Source organism: Mirounga angustirostris, unplaced genomic scaffold (genome assembly GCF_029215605.1).
Source record: "Mirounga angustirostris isolate CCGP_5_RB_7025 unplaced genomic scaffold, mMirAng1.0.hap1 SCAF_5, whole genome shotgun sequence".
NCBI lineage: Eukaryota > Metazoa > Chordata > Mammalia > Carnivora > Phocidae > Mirounga > Mirounga angustirostris.
Window position 1 is genome coordinate 49,966,750 of NW_026991713.1, and position 14,903 is coordinate 49,981,652.

Consider the following 14,903-nt stretch of genomic DNA (forward strand, 5'->3'; position numbering starts at 1 on the left):
CAATGCAGATCATCTTTAGTCATGTTGCTCAGAGAAAACCATTATTAATACCTTAGTGTATATTCTTCCAGTCTTTTATTATAGTCGTGCATACACTTGTGCATACACACATATACAAATAAATATTAAATACACTATTTTGAACTGTGGAACAGTTCCAAAAAGTAAAAATTAACATTAACATTCACCGCTTAATTGAGAAAATATATGAAATGGGTTTGAGTTATGTGAGGTACATATAATAGGGTATCAAAATTAATACGGTTTTTTTGCAGTCTGGAAAATCCCTTGAGGGAATAGTAGTTTGGCCTTTAGTTTAGTAATTAAATTTGCAGAAAGATAGCCCAAATAACATTGTCTGTGACAGTAATATGTGCTTTTCTCTGCTTTTGTGAAAAAGGTGGAAATGACCTTCCACAGCATGCAGACATCAGGGCCTTTTTAAGAAAGTAAGTTATAGATCTGTTGTGGAGATTAGCACTGTTTATCTCCTTTCCGTTCAAGATACATACCTACATGTGGGCCAAAGTGCAACTGGTAATCAGTGTTACTGTGAGTCATTGGTTAAATTATATGTTCAGTAAAACCTATTTAAGACATCAGGAAAAACTCACTGTATATTTTGGAAAAGGTAACAGAGGGAGACATGTAAGATACGATTTGGGGTCATTTTAAGGATTAAATCTTTGGTATTTATGAAAATTCCTTTATTCTTATAGAATATTTATTACTTGTTATTTGGCTGACATGCCACCAAAGTACTTCATTCTCATTTGGGAAGCCAGGTTTTTAGTAGGAATTCTTTTCAAAGAGAACATTTATTGTATGAGCATTGCCATGAGAAGCAAGAGACGGTGTTTCATCTTGTTTATTGGGTGAAAGTCATTCAACAATGTTTTTACTGCCTGCCTAAGCACAGTCAGTGCTCTACGAAAGTTCCGTGGCTCCGCTATTGTTTTAGAGTAATACAGTTGAGTGGCAAAATTCATCTTTCATAAATTCAATATAAATTATTTAAAAGCAAATAAAGAGGTGCCTGGGTGGCTCAGTCAAGTGTCTGCCTTCGGCTCAGGTCATGATCCCAGGGTCCTGGGATCGAGCCCCGCATTGGGCTCTCTGCTCAGCGGGGAGCCTGCTTCTCCCTCTCCCACTCCCCCTGCCTGTGTTCCCTCTCTCGCTGTCTCTCTCTGTCAAATAAATAAATAAAATCTTTAATAAATAAATAAATAAAAGCAAATAAAATGTACTGAGTATTGTGTGCCATCCACTTGGCTGGATGTTGGGTATAAAAATGAGTGAGACATGTTCCCTATTATTAGGGAGATTTTTAGTCTTTATAGTTTAATGAGAGTGAAGGGCCAGTAGACTTATTATAAAATGAAGTGATTAGAAGTATGTTTAGGGCCCCTTGGGAACAGAAGGAGCGTTTAATTCAGACTGGGGAAATGAGAAAGGCTGTGTCTTGAAAGATGATTAGCAGCTAGGGGGGTAAGGGGAGAAGGGATGTTATTATCGGTATGTGTACATAGAGGAGGTGGAAACAATGTTTTTTTTTTCTTTTCTGAAACTGGTGGTGAGTTGGGTGTTCACTGTATCTATATCATCTGTATGTCAGACGACTTTACTAAGTTTTTTAATCATTAGGCTTTGGAGTTGATTTATGGATGCTAATAATAAAATATGGTGAAAGTAAGAATTTCTTATTGTATAGAAACTAGAGGCAGAAGTACTGTAAGTGAGAAATAAAAGCAGGTGAGTGAAAGTAAGTTTATATATTATTTGCCTTTTAGGGATAAGTTTTCATTTTGAGAAAGCATTTGTACTGCTTGGAAATTAAGATTCCTTTTTAAAGATTTATATCTAACCATATGTTTTCTCTTCCTGGTTTTCAGTCTCAAGATAGATTTGTTGTTTAGGAATGTTCTGTTTTTAATCCTTTGCTTTGTTGTATGCTGCTGTGTACAAATAGGTGTTTCATACTTTCTTTTTATTTTGATGAAAGCGTTTTCTTTTCTTTCTTTTTTTTTTTTTAAAGTAAGCTCTATGTCCAATGTGGGGTTCGAACTCAACAACCCCGAGATCAAGAGTCATATGCTCTACTGACTGAGCAAGCCAGGCGCACCATTGCTGAAAACACTTTCATTATGGGCTATTAATTTTTTTTTAAACTCATGCTTCTTGAGGGATGGTTACCATTTAAAATTTGTGATTTCTTTGGAAGTGTTTTTGTTGTTGTTGTTTAGTTTAAGTTACAGACCACATTATTCGGATTAAGATTTAAAGATTATATATAAAAATTTAATGTTTCTAAGAACAGATTTTGATCTTGCTGTTCTATGATAAATGCTTAAGAAAATAGTCATGTGTAATTATTTTTCTTTTTTCAGCCTTTCTAAGAAAAGTCTACAGCATCCTTTCTCTGCAAGTTCTCTTAACTACAGTGACAGCTTCTTTTTTTTTATACTTTGAGTCTATACGGACATTTGTCCATGAAAGGTAAGGTGATGATTCTGAAACATTTTCAGCTGCTGCTTATGATCAAAAGGCCATATTATAAGCAAAGTTCTTTTTTTTTTTTCTATTAACTTCTGAGGTTAGAATGTAAAAAAGGTTCATTATTAACTCATAAATAAGACTAGTTTTGTTTTGATAAGAAAAATGTTCTTCAATATGGTATTTACCTCTGAACTTTTTAGCTTATAGTTTTGTAGGGTTAAACCTTCATCTCCTCAGATATAAGAATTTTTACTGTATGCAGCTTTTTAAAGTTTTTTGGTTTTTTTTTTTTTTTTGCTTTTATTATATCTATGCCTAGTCCCCAAAGCCTAAGACAGTGCTTGAAAAATAAAGGTACTTAATAAATATATGTATCATTTTTCTTAGTGTTGGCTCATGACTAGGATAATTTCACTGGGAATTTTCACTGAGAAAAGGAGCTTTATATGGCTCATCCCTAATTTGTTTAAGATCTGACCTCCAAAATAATTATTTCCATGGCTAAAAGTTATATAGGTTTTGTATATTAAAGGAAAAATAAGGGATGAATATTTTCTTGGAAGTAGACAATTTTATCATCCCTCCCCCTACAGAAAAAATGAGTTTGCTATTTGGGGTAGAGTTCTTTAATTTAGATTACAGCCATATAGTAAATGTATATAAAATTTGCTTATTGTTTAATAGCTATTCTTTATTGTATTTCTGTTAAAAACAGTATGCTAATTGCAAAAATGATTCAGATATGCTCGAAGTTCATGAAGTAAAAAGGAAAAGTCTTCCTCATTCATTGTGGGCTCTTTTCTTTGTCTTGCTGCTCCTCCCCAGCTCACACTCCTCAAATTCCCTGAATAGAAAAATCATTTGTTTTGACAGTTTGGTGTGGTTCCTTCCAGATTTCCTTTTCTTACTTTCACAAACAAAGAAAATAGACAAATTTTATTAAATGGGTTAATACTATTTATACTGTTTCTAAACTTAAAAATGCTTTTAATTTTGTCTTTCAGTCCTGCCTTAATTTTGATGTTTGCCCTTGGATCTTTGGGTTTGGTTTTAGCATTGACTGTAAACAGACATAAGCATCCCCTTAACCTGTACCTGCTTTTTGGATTTGTGAGTATTTTGACAGTATCTGTTACTTTAACATTTATTCCTATGTGTTAACTTTATTATTTAATTGAATGCAAATATGTATATAATAGCAGAATGAAGTTAATGTTTTTAATAAGTTCAATAAAGTTGAACTTTAATAAGTTCATTAAGTTTCATAAGTTTATAAGTTTAATAAATTACAAATAATTTTAGAATTTTTTTTTTTTTTAAAGATTTTACTTATTTGTTTGAGAGAGAGAGATTGAGAGAGAGAGCACATGAGAGGGGGGAGGGTCAGAGGGAGGAGCAGACTCCCCGCAGAGCAGGGAGCCCGATGCGCGACTCGATCCTGGGACTCCAGGATCATGACCTGAGCCGAAGGCAGTCGCCTAACCAACTGAGCCACCCAGGCGCCCCTAATTTTAGAATTTTTAACATTTGTCAGTTTCAGATTTTTTTTTCCCCTGTGACTATTATGGTATAGTGGAAAAAATCGTGAAGTGGAATCTCATGACCTGGCTTTGCCACTTTCTGGTTATGTGACATTTGGCAGGGTGTTTAGCCTTTCTGTACCTAAGTCTGCTCATATGTAAAATGAACACATTGAAGTGGATTATCTCTGTGATACTTTGGACCCCTGATCTCTGATTTTCTTAGGAAAAAATTATAGCCTTAATTTCATAGACCTTAAGTTAAAATCTTTATGATTAACTCCTCATTGTTATTTTTTATCTTAGTACTTTGTTCTTTTAAAGGACCACTTTGCTCAATTGATGTGCTCTACTAATACCTTTTAATATCATAAGTCGGGAACTTTAGCTCATGTTTGTTTAGATGTTTCTAAAAATGAAAACCCAAACTACTACCTATAAAAACCCAGTCCTATAATATGACCAGAATAAGTTGGTAAGGCTCAAGTCATATGTTTCTTAAATTATTTTTCTTGCTCTCTTATCCAGTATGACTTTGGGTTCTAACCAAAAATTTACTTCAGAACATTTCAAACTAATATTAATAATATTTATAGTTAAATAAGAGTGAAAATGCTATTTACCAGATTCAGTTGCTTTAAACTAAAGAAAGTTTGTGAATTCTGGTAACAAGTTTATGTTAATATGATGAAAGAAAAGTCATGGCTTCGGAAATTTCAATTACAGGAAAGGTTCTTCATTTAAATCTTAGGTTCTTTTGTTTCCTGAGTACTGTTTTAGGGTGGTGTTACATTTTCCTAGTATTATCTTTTCTCCGGTTCATACTCTCCTGTTTCCTTCGGATACTTGAGTATGGGGTAGGATTTCTTACCTAAAGTCATGTCACAAATATCAAGAGTGAGGTGTAATCATGTTTTTCCAGAAAAAAATATTTCCGTCCTCTTTGGCTACCACTTCTCTGACACTGCCAGCAACATTATGACAAAATGTGGCAGTGCCTTCATTGCCTCCACATCTGTGTACCATTTCTAATGCCATTTTTGCTCTAGTTCTGATAGGTGTCTTGATTTCAGGTGGGGAGAGTTACAGGGAGTGCTTCTACCAAGAGTATGAGTATATAGCCACTGATGTTACTTCTGGCTTTGCCTTTGTGATATGGTCTATCAGATAGTTGGTAAAATCTAACAAGTGTAAGCATTTATTTATTTATTTTTTAAAGATTTATTTACTCATTTGAGAGAGAGCCCGAGAGTGAGTGGGGGGAGGGGCAGAAGGAGAGGGAGAGAGAGAGAGAATCTCAGACTCCAGGCTCAGGGTAGAGCCCGAAGTGGGGCTCCATCTCAGACCCTGAGATCACGACCTGAGCTGAAATCAAGAGTCGGACGTTTAACTGACTGAGCCACCCAGGCGCCCCTCAAGTAAGCATTTAAAACAAAATAAAGGAGGAGCTATGCCGCCAACCTCCGTTGCCACCGCCGTCGCCACCCGCGTTGCAGCCGTGCCGCCCTACACCGTTGTCTACTTTCCGGTTCGAGGGCGCTGCGAAGCCATGCGCATGCTGCTGGCTGACCAGGGCCAGAGCTGGAAGGAGGAGGTGGTGACCAAGGAGAGCTGGCTGCAGGGCCCGCTCAAGGCCTCCTGTCTGTATGGGCAGCTCCCCAAGTTCCAGGACAGAGACCTCACCCTGTACCAGTCCAATGCCATCCTGCGACACCTGGGCCGCCCCCTTGGGCTGTCCGGGAAGGACCATCGGGAGGCAGCCCTACTGGATATGGTGAACGATGGTGTGGAGGACCTTCGCTGCAAATACGTCATGCTCCTCTACACTAACTACGAGGCAGGGAAGGAGGAGTACTTGAAGGCAATACCAGGGTACCTGAAGCCTTTTGAGATGCTGTTGTCCCAGAACGAGGGGGGCCAGGCCTTCATCGGGGGCAACCAGATCTCCTTCGCCGACTACAACCTGCTGGATCTGCTGCTGATTGATCAGGTCCTGGACCCCAGCTGCCTGGACTCCTTGCCCCTGCTCTCGGCCTATGTGTCGCGCCTCAGCATCTGGCCCAAGCTCAAGGCCTTCCTGGCCTCCCCCTGAGCACGTGAACTGCCCCATCAATGGCAGCCGGAAACAGTGAAAGCTTGTGGCAACCCCCGTGGGAAGCGGGGGCAAACTTCCTTCCTTTCTCCAGGACCAATAAAATTGCTAAGCGAGAAAAAAAATAAATAAAATAAAACAAAATAAAGGTATGTAGTTAAGGAGAAAGAGAAGCTAGAGGATAAAACTCAATATCCCTAAATCTTTTATTTGGGATATGAGTTCAGCTACATGTGACATGGGTGAAACAAGATGGTTTGCTTCTCTTTCATGTAAAAATCTGTGTGACTGTGTAGTGAAGTTGTCAGGGGCCCAGGCACCTGCTATGGTTCAAGTACTCCTAAAGTATCGTATGGCATAAGAAAGCTCACCACCATATCCACATTCCATCCAGTTATTTAAAAAAGTGAGAGGAGAAAAGGGAGAGCAAGCCCCTTTGCTTTTAGTGTTTGTACGCCTCTCCACTTACATTCTTTTGGCTAGAATAAAGTCCTATGACCAGATCTAGGTACAAGGGAGGCTGAGAAATGTATTGTTTAATCTGAACAGCTAGCTATATGTCCGGGTAAAAAGTTCGTTAATAGGGAAGAAAGAGAGAATGAATACTGGGAAACAGTTTCAGGACTGCCACACTAAAGTGCTACGTAAATATTTTATTCTTCCTGTGTTTGTGTGTGATATTGAAGTTTTATGAATGTGCATATCATTTGCAATTTCATTTTTACTTACAGAGAGTGAGAAAAATGGAATTTCCCATACTATTTCTGTATCTTCCTGTTACAAATATACAAAATCTAGTTAGGGTTTAAAGAGTGATAGGATCACTATGAGAATCTAAGTCTTCTCACTCAATACACTGAGGTCTCATTTTCATTATGGTAGGCTTATCATGTGTCCCATGTAATTCACAAGGCTGCTCTGAAGCTAAAAAGAGATCATGTATATGGAATCACATGGGATTCTTAGAAATTAGAACATGTACATGACATAGTGTCAATTTTATGTGCATTTATGTAATTTTAGTTTCTTTTTTTAGACACTATTCGAAGCTCTGACTGTGGCCTTTGTTGGTAAGTCATAATTGTGCTTCTATGTGTTAAAGTCACGTGTTAATGTAGATAAATCTTTTGAGTTAAAAGGTGTTTGGAACTAAAGCTTAACATCATGGGATGTCATATTTCAAATATATAGTATAGGATGAAGAATTTGTAAAATATAAGCCAAATTAAATGTTTATACTTTATATAGTTCAACTAAGCTTAGAGGAAGTGGAAAAGAGTTAGGAAAACAATGGGAATGAGAATAATATTCATATATGTTTATCCATTTATAAAAACAAGACAACTGTAGCTAATCTTTTCCCCCCTAATTTAGAGAGATCTTAGAGGAACTGATAAAATATATTTTGAGCAATGTATTATCATTATCACATGAGCCAAGCCTCTCAAATTGCTGCACTGAGCTGTGCTTTATTATTATAACCCCATATTTCATCAAATGGCCCCACAAGAAACTTGGTAATTTCTGCTTTATCTTAGATGTTAACTATGTCTTTGAAAGGAAGTGTCTGTTATAATTATTTGATGCATGTAATGCCTCAAGTAAAAAATTTCATGATTTATTGACAATAAAAATTCAGATTGTCTCAAAATGATTTACCTGGGGTACAAAAAAGGGTAGGATGAACTATTACTGTCAACCGTAAATTGTTAATTATTATGTTTAATATACTTGTCTTTTGTCATTACTGCTTTTAACCTTTCTATCCCAGTTTTATTGAATCTGTATATTGTTTGGTAATTCACTTCTTCCTTTTGTAAAGGAATCATAATATAAGTAATAATAGCTATTAAAATAAATAAAATTGAAATTTCTCAACATAGAAAGGAAGTATTAATATTTACTTATTATTGTTACTGTCTATTAATGTTATCATCAAGTCCATCTCTGTCCTCCTTGGCTCCCACCATTTGTAACAGATGTAGGAGAGAGATCTCTTTCAGGGTTATTGGAATTGGGGGTAGAAATACATAGATGGAACATTATTTTCCTCATTAATTATAATATTCTTTCTACCTAATGTTACACTGAAATTGTTGACAAGCAAAATAATCTCATGTTTTTTCATCTCTGCATTCACTTTCCTAATCCTGTAGTGATAGAGAAATTCCGGTAATGTAGCATTTAGGAATAGAAATTAATCCTTGAAGAATTAAAAATTACTTAAATGGTTTTGGGTTCAAAATACTTAACTTCCTTTAAAGGGGTTAGATTTAGCATTTTGTTAAAATGCTAAGCAGTTGTATTACAATTACAATAGACACAGTCAATCTAGATGTTCATTCTAAAAGTTCAGAAGGGAATTTGGTATGTATTCAGAAAACCCCCAATTATGTATTCATTGTATGCATTTTTGGGTGTAAAGCAATTAGTGGTTGGTTCCTGTTCTCTGCAGGGTTGGTGAATGGCAGACAACCCCAGACGGTCCCAATATTTTTCTTGCCTAGTTTCTTTGATTGGACTGGTGAACTGGGTATGCAATTAACCAGGTGATTGCTAAAATTGCTGCTACTGCCCAGAAATTCCCAGCCAGCCACAGGACCCAGAGTCATCCCTATTGATATTTAAGTCATAAAGAACCATCACCACAGATGGTGATAGAACTAAGCTGGGACAGAGATAGGTGAGAGTCATTCTACCATATCCCTCAAACTCCAAACCCACTAGCTCTCCAGTCATTTCTTTAGCTTCATAATGATGTGACCACCTTATTTTTTATGAATGACTGTTTATTGCAGTATGGGTATGGTTTTACTGTACCAGTATTAAAGGCTAAATAAAGAATCTTTTCATAATTATTTTTATTGGCAAGTAGTACAGGGGAAAAATAGCATTTCTGTTAAATGCCAGGAAAAAAAAGCTGTTTTATATAGAGTATGTTTAAATGCATTTTAATCAGTGTTTTTTAATTTTACAGTTACTTTCTATGATGTGTATATTATTCTCCAAGCATTTATACTGACTACTGCTGTATTTCTTGGTTTGACTGTATATACTCTACAGTCTAAGAGAGATTTCAGTAAATTTGGAGCAGGGTAAGTTATATATTCATGGTTATGATAGATAAATATCTTTAACATTATAGGTCATCTTAAGAGAAGTGCTATACCTTTAACTTTGGATATTGTCTTTTAAAATGGAGGGTGATGAGGGGCACCTGAGTGGCTTACTCGGTTAAGCGCCCAACTTGTGATTTTGGCTCAGGTCATGATCTCATGGGTCATGAGATGGATCCCCGAGTAGGGCTCTGTGCTCAGTGGGGAGTCCGCTTGGGATTCTCTCTCTCCCTCTGCCCCTCCCCCCTCTTGCGTGCTCTCTTTCACTCTTGTGTGCACTCTTTCAAATAAATAAGTAAATCTTTTAAAAAAAAAATAAAAATAAAATGGAGGTTGATGAGAGGACATTTCTCTGAGTACTAACTAAAGCCAGGCTCTACACTTCCAGAGCATACAAGGAGATGGAAAGTATCTTTGAGTCATTTGCTTCTGCTCTATATTGAAAGCAAAGGGAATGCCAGCTCCGCCCCTCCCCCCCCCCCCCCCCCCCCAGTTTTCTAGAGAGGCTAGGCTTGTATGCTCTATGAATGCTATAGAACTTACCTACATTATTTAGGTCTTTGTCTTAACATAAATGTTACCAAGACCATCCACTTCTTTGTGGCAAAAACAAGGTAAATGACCCAGGTGTTGGTGATATCTGCATAAACTTTAAAAACTTTTTGACCTATCTTGATTAACCTGTATCCTTCTTCAAACTAATAAATATATGGAATGATACTTTTTATATTAGGATAATGGTACAGTGTTTCCCTCACCTGGTAAGAATGTGTATCTCGTCTAAGCTCACAATGGCTTCCTGTTGACATATCATCAACATCTGTTCTTTTTCCTGTTACAACACTAAAAATTTACAAAACCTCTTGCAAAACATTCTTTCATCCCCTTCCCCACCCCACAATCCAGATTACCAGAAATCTCTATTGGGATAAAATATAACTGGTCAGCCAACACTGACAGTGGTGCAAGATGCTTAACTAGTTGCATTAGAATGGAGTGTGATTTTGAGAGAGAGGCAACTTTTTTTTTTTTTGCTTCCTACTTTTTGTGTTTTGGAGGCGATACACATTCGTGTGGTATATATGATGAAAGATTTGCTGTTTTCTTTCTATCCCGGTCTCCAACTGCACCCCTCCTTCCTATCCATTCTAGTATAGTCTCTAGAAATCCCATTCTGGTAAACGATCTTACCTATATTTCCGCCTCTTCCTAATATATTTTTTCTTCTTCTTTCAGCTGAAACTTGATTCCTCCTTGAGAACACTGTTCTCCAGCTGCTCATTCTCCCATACCCCATATAGTTTCGGGTGGGGGATTGGTATTGAAACTGCTGGATTAGTATTGAAAACTCCTGGTGCTACTTTCATTATTTCTTAAGAGTGCTGGAAATTCATTGCTGTAAGGTTTATGTTGTAACATTTGAGTATCTGGGTATACATTTCCCAGTCTTCCTCATTACTGCCACTGATTCCCTTTGTTCAAGCTTCCCTCAATTTTTTTTTGAATTTTAAGTAACCTCTGCACCCAGTGTGGGGCTCAAACTCACAACCCAAGATCAAGAGTTGCATGCTCTACTGACTGAGCCAGCTGGGTGCCCCCAACCTTCCTCATTCTATAAAGACTTTAGCATCGAACCACATGTTAGGCCCATCTATCACCTTAGCTTCTCAATGTGTCTGGACCTCTTCTTCAGCAACTTTTCATTTCCCTGCCATGGCTACACTGTGGACCTTGTTGCCACTAGAGATTGTTCCACTGAAGAAATCTTAAATGCCAATGTCCGACTTTTCTTTTTTTTTTTTTTAATTTTATTTATATATTTGACAGAGAGAGACACAGCCAGAGAGGGAACACAAGCAGGGGGAGTAGGAGAGGGAGAAGCAGGCTTCCTGCTGAGCAGGGAGCCCGATGTGGGGCTCAATCCCAGGACCCTGGGACCATGACCTGAGTGGAAGGCAGACGCTTAACGACTGAGCCACCCAGGCGCCCCCTGACTTTCTTAAGCCTTCTACTCGCTCTCTCATTTCTTTGCACCCACAACACCAATCTGTTATGCTGGTTCTTTAACAACTCCTGTTGCTGTGATAAACTTCCTCATCTCAGACTTAGGGGTCTCATGTCTTCATGTCTCCATGAAACTATGCCAGGCTAACTTACTAGCCTGTGAGTAGGGTAAAACCTCAGTTGAGTTACAGTTCTTAATACCACCTTCCCACACTCCTTGGTGCAAAAGCTTTGGAGTTTTCCTAAGGTTTAAGTATGAAAAAGTCCTGAGTCCATTTTAATCCTGAAGGATCTATACTATGTGGTGGCATGATACTTCATTCTAATTTAGGTATTCCAAATGTATCCAGAGAAATTTTGTGGCCATTCTAGCATGAGAACTGAGAGCTGGAATGTCACCATGCCCTCAGTTTACCACACTGGATTATAATACTATGTATACTTAATTTCTGATTTTATTTTTTTGTTGTTAAATAACATATTTTGCATGATTTCAGTCCCATAGTATTTAGTGAAATTCATTTTATGATACTTAGTAAATGTTCTTTGTGCACTAGAATGTTTGTGCATTCTATGTTAGTAGTTATCTCTGGTAATATTTTTGCCTTAAAACCTACTTTATTAATCTAGCTACCCTAGCTTTCTTTTGATTGTGTTAACATGGTATATCATTTTTCATCCTTTTATTTTTAGCTTCTTTGTGGCTTTATAGTTAAAACAGTTTTCTTATAGGAAGCATATGGTGGCTCCTGCTTTTTTTTTGAATCCAGTCTGACCATCTCTGCTTTAATTAGAGTTTTTAGATCATTGACATTTAATGTGATTATTGATCTGGTTGGGTTTAAGCCTACTATGTTGCCATTTGTTTTCTTTCTGTTTATCTCATCTGTTCTTTGTACCTCTTTTCCTCCCTTTGGATTATTTGATTTGATTTATCTCCTTTATTAGTTATTAGCTATAGCTCTTTTAAATAGGGGTTACACTAGGTTTTACAGTATACTGCCCTTCCTTCCTTCCTTCTTCTTACTCCAGATTTTTTTTAAGTTTATTTATTTATTTAAATAATCTCTACAACATGGGGCTCGAGCCTATGACCCTGAGATCAAGAGTTGCATGCTCCAAGGACTGAGCCAGTCAGGTGCCCTTACAGTATACATCTTTAAATCATCATAGTCTACCTCTAAATAATAAACCATTTCCTGTAGAGCATATTTATATCTCCTTTCCCCAGCTTTATGCTGTTGTTGCTATAAACTTTTAGTTCCACATAAGTTATATACCTCATAATATATTATTATTTTTGTTCCAAACATTGAATTATCCTTTAAATTAGAGATTTAAAAATAAACGAAGTCTTATGTTCACCCGCATCTTTGTCATTTCTGTTCTCCGTTTCTTTGTGTCAATCCAAATTTCCATCTTATGTTTCCCTTCCGCCTGAGTGATTTCCTTTTAATATTATTTTATTTTTAAAAGATTTTATTTATTTAGAGAGAGAGAGAGGGAGTGGAGCGCACGTGCACACAAGCGGGGGTGGAGGGGCAGAGGAAGAGGGAGGGAGTGAATCTGCTTAGTGAGGACCCTGACAAGAAGCTCAATCTCGTGACCCTGAGATGAAAACCAAAGTCAGCCAAAACCAAGACGCTTACCAACTGAGCCACCCAGGTGTCCCCTTTTAATATTTCTTATAGTGCTGGTGTCTTATTCTCAGCTTTTGCATGTCTGAAAAAAATCTTTATTTCACCTTTGTTTTTGAATGTTATTTTTGCTGAGTGTAGGATTCTAGATTTTTTTTTTCTTTTTCTGTTTTCAGTATTTTAGTATTCTGGTTTATGTATTTTTGACAAGAAGTCTTTTGTCTTTATCTTTGTTCTCTGTACATAATGTCTTTTATCCTCCAGCTACTTTTCATATTTTCTCAGTAATTGTCAGTAATTGATTAACATTTTTAGTAATTTGATTGTGATATTCGTTGGTGGTTTTTTCATATTTCTTCTGCTCCTTGGATTTATCAGTTTGAAAAAGTTTTCATCACATTTGGAACATTTTCAGGAATTGTTTCTTCAAACATTTTTATGTATCCCCTTTCTCTTCTCTTTTGAGACTTCAACATACATGTTAGGCTTCTTGATGTCCTACCTTTCATGGATGCTCAGTTTATTTTTTTCCCTCCAGTTTTCTCTCAGTGATTCATTTTGGTTAGTTTCTGTTGCTATTTTCAGTTTGATAATCTTTTCTTCTTCAGTGTTATAATCTGCTGTTAATTTCAACCAGAGTATTTTTCATTTGACATAATATATTTTTCATTTGTGGAAAATTAGTTTAATTTGTGTCTTTTAAAAATATATGTCTTCCATTTCTCTCTTCGTAGTGATGCTTTCCTCTCTACCTTCTTGAACATACGGAATATATTTTTTTAATGTCATTGTTTACTAATTCTATCATTGTGTCACTTATGAATTTGTTTCTATTGATTAATTTTTCTCTTTGTAATAGGTCTTATTTCCTGGTTCTTTTGCATGCCTTTATAATTTTTTATTCGATGCTGGTCATTGTAAATTTTAAATTGTTGGGTGGTGAATTTTTTTTGTTTTCCTTTAAATATTTTGGTTTTATTCTTCTAGTAAGCTGTTAAGTTCCTTGGAAACTGTCTGAACCTTTTTTTTTTTTTTAAAGATTTTATTTATTTATTCATGAGAGACAGAGAGAGAGAGGCAGAGGGAGAAGCAGGCTTCCTGATGAGCAGGGAGCCTGATGCGGGGCTTGATCCCAGGACTCTGGGATCATGACCTGAGCCGAAGGCAGACGCTTAACCATCTGAGCCACCCAGGCGCTCAAAACTGTCTGAACTTTTTGACGCTTGCTTTTAAGCCCTTGTTAGGTGGGTCCAGAACAGCATTTAGGTTAGGGCTAATTTGGCCATACTATTGAGATAGTACCTTTCTAAGAATTATTCAAAGCCCCATGTCTTAGGAGGTCTTTCCACTTTGGCTGGGGTGAATGTGAACTATTCCTGGCCCTGTGTGGGCTTTGAGGATTGTTCTGCCTGCTTCTCCATGGTGTTTCTTCCCCCAGCCTTTGTCACTTCTTCATATGTATGCATTGATCTGTGCTCAGCTAGAGACTGGAAGGGAATTCTCCGCATATCACCAGAGCTAGCTAGCTCTCTTTATAGATCCCTCCTTTCTGGAACTTTCCTCCACAAATCCTAGCCACCATGGCCCCTCTGACCTCTGAATTCTTAGCACTTCAACTCAGGGAGGCCAGGGGGCTTCATATGGGTTCTTGTTGCCACGCTTTGGTCTGGAAACACTTTCGAGCTGGGTCAGTTACAGAGCTTACCTCCTTCGCTTCCCTTATCTCAGGAGTTACTGTGCTGTGCTGCTTGCTCTTCAGTCATATGTTTTGCGTGGTTTTTATTTAAGGAGAGAGGGTAAATTTGACCCCAGTACTTCCTTGTGGCCTGAAGCAACAGATGTGTGTTCAGGCTTGTAAGTCTCATATTTGATAACAAAGGACTGACTGCTTAGATGTCCTTTGTCATATATTTATACTTTATGTTATAATACATAACTATACATTATATATACTATGTATGAATGGTAACTCATGAAATTATAGCAGTGGCAAATTTATTATTTGCATATATTAATTTCTATAATACATTAGAATAAA

General features: G+C 37.0%; 2 protein-coding genes across 2 annotated transcripts in view; both read left to right on the top strand.

Annotated features, from left to right (window-relative positions):
- TMBIM4 (transmembrane BAX inhibitor motif containing 4) overlaps positions 1 to 14,903 on the top strand; it is a 31,644-nt gene that overhangs the window by 13,454 nt on the left and 3,287 nt on the right. Inside the window, exons 2-5 of the mRNA XM_045873027.3 lie at positions 2,388 to 2,496; positions 3,501 to 3,606; positions 7,145 to 7,178; positions 9,086 to 9,203. Coding sequence (XP_045728983.1) covers positions 2,388 to 2,496; positions 3,501 to 3,606; positions 7,145 to 7,178; positions 9,086 to 9,203 — 367 coding nt within the window. The remainder of the gene's footprint in view (positions 1 to 2,387; positions 2,497 to 3,500; positions 3,607 to 7,144; positions 7,179 to 9,085; positions 9,204 to 14,903) is intronic.
- On the top strand, positions 3,614 to 7,024 carry LOC123843540 (glutathione S-transferase P-like). The gene has a single exon (XM_054506944.2). The coding sequence runs from the start codon at positions 5,467 to 5,469 to the stop codon at positions 6,106 to 6,108; it is 642 nt and encodes a 213-aa protein (XP_054362919.2). The 5' UTR covers positions 3,614 to 5,466; the 3' UTR covers positions 6,109 to 7,024.